Source organism: Cucumis sativus, chromosome 6 (genome assembly GCF_000004075.3).
Source record: "Cucumis sativus cultivar 9930 chromosome 6, Cucumber_9930_V3, whole genome shotgun sequence".
Classification (NCBI taxonomy): Eukaryota; Viridiplantae; Streptophyta; class Magnoliopsida; order Cucurbitales; family Cucurbitaceae; genus Cucumis; species Cucumis sativus.
This window is the reverse complement of record NC_026660.2, coordinates 11287865-11298898: the sequence shown is the minus strand read 5'-3', so window position 1 is coordinate 11298898 and position 11034 is coordinate 11287865. Positions and strand designations below refer to the sequence as shown.

At 32.1% G+C, this 11034-nt stretch overlaps 1 protein-coding gene across 2 annotated transcripts; it reads left to right on the top strand.

The window, feature by feature from the left end:
* The first annotated feature begins 654 nt into the window (after positions 1-654).
* Positions 655-4727, top strand: LOC101222170 (probable tyrosine-protein phosphatase DSP4). Of its 2 annotated transcripts, XM_011658791.2 has the most exons (6): positions 657-1157; positions 1286-1379; positions 2777-2834; positions 2924-2967; positions 3553-3734; positions 4213-4727. In XM_011658791.2, exons 1-6 carry the CDS (start codon positions 895-897, stop codon positions 4259-4261), a joined length of 690 nt encoding a protein of 229 aa, XP_011657093.2. In that variant the 5' UTR covers positions 657-894; the 3' UTR covers positions 4262-4727. The 2 variants fall into 2 exon arrangements, with proteins under 2 accessions (XP_031743181.1, XP_011657093.2); XM_031887321.1 differs by lacking the exons at positions 2777-2834; positions 2924-2967 and having other exon boundaries at positions 655-1157.
* The last annotated feature ends 6307 nt before the right edge of the window (positions 4728-11034 follow it).

Genomic DNA, 11034 nt, shown 5'->3' with positions numbered 1-11034 from the left:
GGATCGAGTTGGTTGTTGAAAATTTGGAGTCAGTGGAGGTGGTGGTTAGAGATTGGTCGACGATGATTAGTGAGATTAACCTAAATTCTAAAATTGTTTTTATTAAAAGTTTTCAAGATTGATTGGTAACAGTAGGATCATCTGATGACAATCATTGGAGATTAGCCTAAACCTTAAAACTGTTTTTATTAAATAATTTCAAGGTTGATCAGTGACAACGATCATGAGAGTTGGTAGTCGAAAGTTTGCGATGGAATCACCGTAGGTGGTGGTCAGAGATTGATTGACGACGATCATGAAAGTGGTGATCGAAAGTTGGTTGACGAACCTCCCAATCCTTGAAACAAATAGAATTAAATATGAAAAATAGTAATAAGATGTAAGTTATTTAAAATTTTAATCTTAATGTTAATTATCAACTAAAACTAAAAGTTGGTTTGAATATTATAATTCACTTCATCCGACCCTAGCTTCAATCATGCCTTAGAAGTTACAACAAACAGTAATAGTAAACGAGGGCTTTGAAATAGTTTTGGGTGGAAAAATAGAAAATAGTATTTGGGAGGTGATTTGCATTTTGTTTTTTTCTATTACTATTAGTTAAAAAAAAAAAAAAAAGAGGACATGTCGACTAAAATTTAATAAGAGGAATGGAGTAAGAAAAAAGAAAAGCTGGAAAGGCACAGAAGACATCGAATATCCGTCTTGATCCCATAGCCTTTTCTCCTTCCTTCTTTTATCTCTTCCCTATAAAGCCGCATTTTCTGCAGCCTCAGTTCAACAATTCTTGGATCATCATCATCATCATCATCTTCTTCTTCTTGTTCGTCATCATCTTCATCAACATCATCTTCTTCATCTTCATCTTCTTCTTCTTCTTCTTCTTCAGCTGTAATGAAATTCGAAGAGCCGAACCAGAATCATCATCAGTCCAAACAGATATGCAGAACCATTCAAGTGGATACAATTGATCACCATCACACTATTTCCTCGCTACTTGCAATGGAGGCTTCCGAATTCTGCGATAAGGATGGTGATGATGGCCTCTATACCCCTCCTCTCAACTTTTCCATGGTTGATAATGGCATTTTCCGCTCCGGTTTCCCTGACTCTCCTAACTTCTCCTTCCTTCAAACCCTAGCTCTCCGTTCCATTATGTATGTATGTTCTTTCCTTTCCTTACTACTCATCCCACTTCTTTCATTTACTCTGTTTTTGCGGTTCAGTATCTATGTTTTGACTTCTATTTTCCTCAATTTGCTTCCGCTTATGCTTATGGATGCAGATGTTTATGTCCGGAGCCATATCCGGAACACAACATGGACTTCCTCAAGTCTAACGGGATTAGATTGTTTCAATTTGGAATCGAAAGCTGTAAGGTGCGTCTTCTTTCATTCTTCGGATCTCCATTATTTATTTAATTGCAATTGTCTTAGTTAACAACTCAACGCTAGTAATTTGATTTCGATATCTGGATTAGGAAATTACTGCGTTAAATGTACATATAGCAAGTATCTTAAATTATGTGAAAACCAGAGAAAGCATGCACAATTTGGTGTGGAAGTGTTTATCACATACATCGGTTTTCTTTAATAATTATGGAATTTGAAGGTTAAAAAAGTTTATAAGCTTCCAAGAGGGCAGAAGAACTATAGATGTTTTGGGAGTTTTAGGCTCTTCAAACTGATATTTGTTTTGAACTTTTTCATGATCTTGATATTATGCTCTACTCCTCGTATTGCTGTTATGAAGAATATGTGTTTGACGGATGATAAGTTATTGCGCGTATCATTGCAAATTTGGGCTAGTAATTATGTTTGGTATTCGCACTGCAAAGTTGTTTCAAGTACATGTACTACCAGTGAAAACTTGTTCACCGAAGTGGCTTTAATTGCAGTAATCGTGTCCATCAAAGAATTGATACAAAATCAGATTGACAAAAGAATTGAAAAAATATAATTGAAATCGCTTATAGGAAGTGGAAATTCATTAAAAGAATTTCTAATTGGCCTTAGTTCCTTTAAGTTGAGATGCCATCAGGAGAAATGTGCAACTTGATTTTCCGCTCTTCACCTCTTCATCTGCAGACAAACGTTTAATCAAATCAATACTAGACCATGGATACGGCTTGATGGTGATTGATATTTGGAATTTGAAAATATTGATTACTTAACAAGTATGTCAAGGGCTATTTGGTGGGGATTTAAGTTTCCTGATGAACGCCCACTTGCACGAAATCTATCATTGAACTGCTAGACCGTAAATATGTGATTTGAAACAGAAAACTAATTTTCTCAGCCAATATGATATACCGATTTGATCTATCAGTGTTACTGTATCATGTGATCTTAGGTTCAATAAAATTGATTACCAAGTATCCTGTGTTATAAGTTTAGGGAATTTATGAGTTTTGGTTGTCATTTTTTCCTTCTATGTTGATTCGAATGTATACTTCATTCAATCTCTGTGAGCCATAACTCCCCTACGCTGTCATCAAACTTCAATTTCATCCTTTCTATCAGTGCCTCAGTGCTTCAATTTTTATCAAATACTCAATGTTTATACCTCATTTATGGATGCTTGATTTATGGAATATGGCATCAGCCTACGTGATCTTTTATGGTCCATTTTAATTGGTACTATTGATTCTATGACTTCGTTATTGAAATGAGAATACAAGTTACATATCTCTAACTATGATACATTTCATAGTATAGCTACACCATCATTGGAGTTATTCTACTGTTGTTCACATTGATATTATTCGTTTATTCAGGAGCCTTTTGTGAACATCCCAGACGATATTATTCGTGAAGCACTGAAAGTTGTCCTTGGTACTATGAATATTATCATAACCGATTGACTAGAGTAAGTTTCTGTGAAGGTTATTGTTTCCTAATTGGGTTAAATTTTCTCAACGCAGACGATAGAAATCATCCACTTCTCATACATTGCAAAAGAGGAAAGGTAGTCATCTTTTTTCCTCCCTAAGCTTCTGATAAGAATTGTATTAGAGGGATGTTAAGGATATGTGAGTAAATAGTTTAGTAGTTTGTTAGGGAAGTTTGGCTGTAAATAAATATATTGAGTAGGGAAGAAGAGGGTCGAAAATATTTTAGTGAATAAATTAGGCTTGGGAGTGTGTTAGGACAGTTCCTAACAAGTACAAGATTTGAATATGTTGAATTATAACTACGAAGTAAGACAAGATATTCCAAGTATAAGGGGTACTTGGGACCTCCCTCTTGATTGCTCTCATCCAAGCCCTAAATCATTCTACTATCAGCTCTCACTTTCTCACCCTCCTATCTATAACCACATTCAGTAAGTGACTATTAGTACCTAACTTTTTATCTAATTACCCTTATGCACCTAACCCATTCTAATTATCTAGTACGTAATAAAGCGATCTTAAGTTTGGAAGGGTCCAAGTACCTCAAACACTTGGTTTATCTTGTATTTTCATTCAATATATTTGAGTTCTATCTGCTTCCTTCCCATGAATCCAACTTCAATACTCTCTTAACTAGAAAATCTTCTCTCTCTATCCAGCATCGGACAGGCTGTCTTGTGGGATGCCTGAGAAAATTGCAGAGGTGGTGCCTCACTTCTGTGTTCGATGAGTATCAGAGATTTGCAGCTGCGAAAGCAAGAATTTCTGACCAGAGGTTTATGGAGTTGTTTGATATCTCTGACTTGAAGCATCTTCCCATGTCGTTCTCATGCTCAAAGAGGTGAAAAATATGATATTATAAACTGAAATGCTTCCTTGGCAAATGCAGATGACAGATCTTATGCTGGAATTAAATTGAAAAGGCAGGACCCTAAAATCTCTTCTTAGTAATTTAGAGACTTTTCCTTTCTTTTTCCTTTTTGTTCTGCCTTAGGGATAATGACAAATGTTTACATCTGTACACCTCAAGGCATTATATACCCTTACACTTGCCCTAAACTCTTTCTCTAAATCAATCTGTTTGATTTACAAGATTTCGTCGGTGGACCTAGTAGCATTCATAGTAATAAGGCCAGTAGAAAAATCCAAATACCTTATAGTTCATAGTGTGATTAATCTAAATGTTAGTTGAAGTAAAAAAGGCATGGCCCTTTTCTTTTGACGGATATCAATAGTATTTTAATGTAAAAGAAGTATAATGTAATTAGTGTAGTGTTGATATTTATTTGAACCAATAAAATACGAGTAACAATTTTCAGCTCATTGATCATCTGTGTCTCTGGTTCCTTCCAAGACGAAAGCACGTAGCTCAGTGGAAAAAGCAAGGCGACCACTCAATCGAAGGTACTTTATATATACATCCCATCAATCAATAATTCCTAATGTTTCGTTTCAATATGTTATGGAATCTCTTCATTCAGTGTACTGGAAACTGTGTTTCTTTATAAGAAATGATTATTAACATTATGGAGTTTCAGTTTAACTCTTTGATAAAAATGATTGGAGTGGCATCTCAACTAGGTGGTGGGTGGTGGGCTATATGTTTGTGGCTTAATATTGGGGTCCATATAGATGGAATGAGTAGGAATTCCATTCCCTTATTGATTGAACTTTCAGTTTTTAGGTTGGTGCTGTGGATGATCACGAGCAATGATAGCGAATTTGATAGTGTTCTTTGGATTTAGATTCTATCTCACTTGAGATATACTGAATGTTTGTGAGTGATTTTGAAATGATTAAAAAACACGATAAAATACATCTTTAATCACTAAAAGGTAATTCAGTCATATTATTATTACACTTCAATTGCATATTTTGAAAAGCTAAAATTTATTTTGAATGATTATTTATTTTAGAACTACTATCAAAATTAGTGTGTGTTTGATCATGAGTTTAATCTATGGTGGTTACTTAGAAATTAATTTTCTGTGAGTTTCTATGACACCAAAATATTGTAGGGTTAGTTGGGTTCTTCCATGAGCTAGTTCAAACACTATACATAATAGATAGGGTGTGCTTGGTTACCAAAATGACTTGGTTACCAAAATGACGTAGATTGACTTCAACCTTATTAATTTTTTTTTTTTCTGAGCATTCAAAATATTTGTTAAACACTAGGAGACTGAAATGTCGACACTGAAAATAGAAAAAGAATACACATTCTAAAAGAGGAAGATGATTAATATATTTAGAAATGCATTTTCTCTCTCTAAGAAAACTTAGGATCACTCTAAGAGATGAGGATGAATAAGACTAATATTGTTTTGTTGATAAGTTTCAAAACAATTTTATTTTTCCAACAAGTATGGTTCTACAAGAAGAACTTTAACTTTTAAGTCATTCACTTTGTGCGTTACTTTGTAGGAGTATTAAAATAAAATCAAGCCAAGTTTCAAAAGAATTTTAAAACTAATTTTCATTAGAATTTGGTTAAGAATTCAGATTTTTTTATTTAAGAAACATGAAAACATGACTTTTTTTAAAGAGAAAATGAAATGATAATCAAATGAAAAATGATTTTGACCTGTTGTAATTTACTTAATCTCACCATATTTGTGTTGGGCACTAGGGTGGGCATGGAAATTGATGGTAATTATGATCATGATGATGCCTAAATTGAAATCTTCAAACTTTACATCCGTCTTTGTCCAACTACACTTTGCTTTTAATTTTCTTTACATACGTGATTCTTATCGACATAATTATAACTAAGGCTAATACTTTTTTGAGAATATATATATAATATAATTATACACTAGTAGCTCTTTTTCTTTCTTTTTTTTTTTTTGAAAGAAAAAAAATTCTAAATCAAAAGAAAAGACAAGGAAAAGAAATATCGCTATTTGAACAAAAATAATTTGCATCTCTTTTGAAAAATGTTCGTCATTTTATTATGTATTAATGTTATTGTCTTTATTTATTATTATCATTATTGCGGTTTATCCAATATGTGGTGTACACTACACGTATACCAATTTCTTCTTTATATCTGTGTTCTTTCTCAATCATTATCAGAGAGGAATACAGTATCTTTCTCACCAAGTTTTTCTCTCCTTTTTTTTGTACTCATTTTATTCTCATTTTTATGACTCTAAGATTCTTTTACCTTTGTTTATTGCAAGTTTGTGAATCATTGTTATTAGTTCATTGATTTTTGTGTAAAAAAAGTTGTATAATTACAACAAATTAAAAAATATATATTGCCACAGGATGGAAGGGTAACGTAAAACTAAGGCAAGAAGTAAAACAAAATGTAACTGAGAAAACACACAGTCAGTGTTGGATTAAATGGTTATTATTTATGTTTCTTTGTGAATGAATGCATCATGAGTAGAAAGTACTAATAGCTAAGTTATAGAAAAGGACATAAACTTTTCGAATGGTAACGAGTAAGTCTCTTTTCTATTTGGTTGAAAGAAGATTCATATCAATAATCCTTTGTCTTCTAAAAATGAATTTCTCTCCATATCCACAATCTTGACGTTCAACAGATCTACAAGATTTCATTCGTTGATCTTTTAAATAGGGTGCTACTGTTAGAAGCAAAGTGACTTATTCTATTCTGAAAGACAATTACGCTCAATACTCAAGCATTAAGGTGAGTAGATTGCTTAGATCTATGTTCCTTGTTTGTTGTGATGATAATACTGACAACAATTCTTAAGACAAATTTCTTTAGCAACTTGTATGTATGGTTGATTGTATATGGTACAGCAAGATTTCTGCCTTTGAAGTATTCTTTTAAGATTATCAATCACCAGTGAAATCATATTTGTATAACAATTCTTTTTACTTTGATTTTTTCTCAATCTGTTATTTTTTTTTTCTTTCTGTATTGAGAATTTTGTTTTTCAAATCCTTCACGGCATCTCTTCTACATTTTTAGTTCCCTTGAGGCATCTTAATCTCTCTCTTTTTAATGGATTTGCAATGATAATAAATAATGAAGTTATTTGATGTTATCTTCTGATAAATAAAGTTCTAGTTGATATTTTTTTAAATATTTGTTTCTATTAATTTTTTCAAAGTGTGTATGCTTCTGTATTTTTTTTTTTTTTTTGTTAAGAATCTATTTATTTTTATGTTTCTGTATTAGTAGTTTTGTTATTTGGATTTTTCAAAAAAGGAATTCATATATATATATATATATATATAATTTGTTTATTTAATTATTTTTTCAAGATCATGTAGCATATTGATTTGGTTGTTACATTTATTCTTCTTCTTCTTTTTTTTTTTGCCTTCATTGGTATGTCAGTAGCATATTCATTTGTTTAATTCGTTTCAATCTTTTTTTTAGTCACTTGTTCAATTTATCTTGTTTCGAAGATATGACTTCAAGAAACTTTAGTACAGTTCTAATAATTTTGTCCATGGAGAGAAACGTGAAAATTTTAGTGGTGTTAATTTCAAATGTTGGCAACAAAAATTGTTGTTCTATCTCACCACTTTAAATTTGAAAAAGTTTCTCATAGATAATGCTCTCATCTTAGCTGAGGGTGAAATTGACAAAGAAAAGCAACTTGCAGTTATGCATGAAAACATGCGGAATATCTTTACAATAATTACATTTTGAATGAGTTGGACAACACACTATATAATGCGTATGGTAGTGTTGATTTAGCAAAAAATCTCTGGAATTCATTAGAGAAAAAATACAAAACTGAAGTTGTTGGTGCAAAGAAATTTATTGTTGAAAATTTTCTAGATTGCAAAATAGTGGACTCCAAAACTGTAATCAGGCAGGTTCAGAAAACCCAGGTAATTCTACATGATATACATGCTGAGAATATGACTTTGAGTGAGTCTTTTTAGGTAGCATCAATAATTGAAAATTTTTCACCCTTATGGAAGGATTTCAAAAGCTATGTCAAGCATAAATGCAAAGAGATAAAACTTAAGGAACTTGTGGTCCAACTTGAAATTGAAGAAAATAATAGAAAGACAGAAAAGTGTACTATGGACAAGAAAATAGATCACATGGCAACATTGTGAAAAATAGACCACAAAGTAACAAGAAAAGAAAGTTTTCTGATGAAGGTTCAAATAAAAAAACCGTGATTCAACAAAAAGGTTCAATGGCAAGTGCTTCAACTGCAACGAAATGAGACATCAATCTAAGGATTGTGGAAGCCAAAAAACTTTCAAGAAAAACATGCTCAAGCTCATATAACAGAAGTTGATGAAGTATTAAGTAGATGGTGTTTCAGATATTAGCCGTTGTGCAGTCATTTCAGAATGCAACATGGTGGGTAATTCATAGGAATAATAGTAGACAATGGGGCTACTTGTCATATTTGTGCCAACAAGAATATGTTCACATTATATGTGTCAGTCTCTAGTGGAGAACAATTATTTATGGGTAACTCATCTACTTCAAAGGTTGAGAGAAGGAAAAGTGATTCTTAAGATGACCTCTGGCAAATAACTCACTCTCAACAATGTGCTTCATGTTCTTGACATTCGCAAGAATTGAGTTTCTTGTTCATTTCTTCGTAAAAATGGATTTAAGTTGGTCTTTGTATTTGATAAGTTTGTACTTTTCAAGAATGAGATGTATATTGGAAAGGGTTATTTGAGTGATGGTCTATTTAAATTAAATGTACTCACAGTTGTACCCAAAAATATTATTAATAATAAAGTATCTACTTTTGCTTATATTGTTGAGTCGTTTGATTGACATGGTAGACTAGGACGTATCAATTTCAATTCTTTGCGTAGGCTAATTAATATGAACTTGATTCCAAAATCCACTTTGGCACAAATCATAGATGTGAGGTGTGTGTGGAACCTAAAATGACAAAAAACCTTTTCATTCAACTGAAAGAATTATCAAACCTTCAGAGTTAATTCACAGTGATATTTTTTACTTGAAATTTATGCAAACTAGAGGTAGGAAAAAGTATTTTATTACTTTTGATGATTGCACAAGATATTGTTTAAAATGTTTAATCTTTATAAAAGAAGAGGTTGAAAATCAACTTAACACAAAAATTAAGGCAATAAGAAGTGATCGAGGTGGTGAATATGGTCCTCCTTTTGAACAATTTTGTTTAGAACATGACATTATTCACAAAACTACTTCTCCTTACTCACCTGAATCCAATGGAATTGCTAAACGAAAAAATTGAACACTTAAGGAAATGATGAACGCAATGCTTATAAGTTTAGGTTTACCCCAAAATTTGTGGGGAGAAGCTTTGTTGGCAGCAAATTATTTATTAAATAGAATACCTCATAAGAAGTTACAAAATATTACTTACGAAAATGGAAAAGAATAAAACCTTTATACAAATTCTTAAAAGTGTGAGGGTGCCTAGCAAAGGTTGTCGTGCCTAAACCTAAAATGGTTAAAATATGACAAAAAAACGATTGATTGCATATTAATTGGTTATGCTAGTAACAGTTGTGCATATCAATTTATAGTTCATAAATCAGATATTTCAAATATAAATGTTAATACAATCATGGAATCAGAGAATGCAACATTCTTTGATAATGTTTTTCCTCGTAAAATGTCTTGTGAAGCAAGGTTACAAAAACGTTCTTTTTTTTATGTTATAATGAGTGAGTCTCATAATAGATCAAATGTTGAGTTAAACAAAGATGGGGAATTCAAATGAAGTAAAAGGATGAGAATCTCAAAATCATTTAGGCCTGATTTTTAACATATTTGTTAGAAAACGAACCTCAAACATTTAAAGAGACAATGTCCTCTCCAGAAGCTCCATATTGGAAATAGGCTGTGAATAGTGAAATTGAGTCCATTATGCATAACCATACTTGGGAGCTAGTTGATCTTCCATTAGGAAGTAAATCACTTGGTTGCAAATATAGTTTCAAATGAAAAATGAAGACCGATGGGTCAATAGATAAATATAAGGCAAGACTTGTCGCTAAAGGTTACAAGCAACAAGAAGGATTTGACTATTCTGATACATACTCACCAGTTATTGAAATTACTTCCATTTGTATGATATAGCAATATCAACTTTGCATGGATTTGAGATACATCAGATGGATGTCAAAACGACATTTTTAAACGGTAAGTTAGATGAAGAGATCTACATGCAACAACCTAAAGGGTTTGTTTACCCTAGTCAAAAAAAGAAAGTTTGCAAATTAATTAAGTATCTTTATGGACTAAACCAAGCACAAAAACAATGACATGAAAAGTTTGACAGTTGATGGCCAATAGATCTAAAATCAATGAATTTGATAAATATGTATATGTCAAAAGCAATGAGAATGACTATGCCATTGTGTGCCTGTATGTTGATGATATGCTAATTATAGGTAGCAATATCAACATTATTAAGGCTACCAAACAAATGTTGGCCAATAAATTTGAGATGAAAGACATGGGTGTCGCAAATGTTATTCTAGATATTATAATTTCTAGAACCTCACAAGAGTTAATGTCAAACCTCCCCCTGAGCACCTGCTTGCTTGGCCTAAGACGTCGCGTGAAGTCAATCGATATCACCCATTTCAAGAACGACACCAATTGACACATAACCTAAACCATAAACAGTAGACAACAGCAGAAGCTAACATATAAATCTAAACACAACTGGGTATAACCCTTTTATTTAAAACAAGCTTTATATAAGTTTTACACAGACAGAACGAAACTTTATTTACATAAAACAAACCCACAACTGACCTTTCTAAAACCTAAATCTCACATAACAAAAGACTAACTGAACATAAATACAACATGACACATACGATAATAAAATAGAACCCTTCAGCAAATAGGTAGTAGCGATTTAAGCTTCAAGGACACGGTCTCTACCTGAAAAGTGGAAAAACATTTTGAAGAGTATGAGCAAAACGAGTTGAGTGAGTGGTATCTTTTCTAAATACTTTTCATAAACTTAAATCATAAACATTAGAAACATTGCTTTAGAAATCCTTTGAACAGTAATCAATTAATCATAATCATTAAATGAGAGCTTAAACCCTGAAACATTTGAAAATCAGTAACATAAAACTTTGTTTTTCCTACTTGAAACTCAAGCATCTACTCCTACGAGATAGTAAAGATTACTCGATACCACCTCGTACATAAATAACAA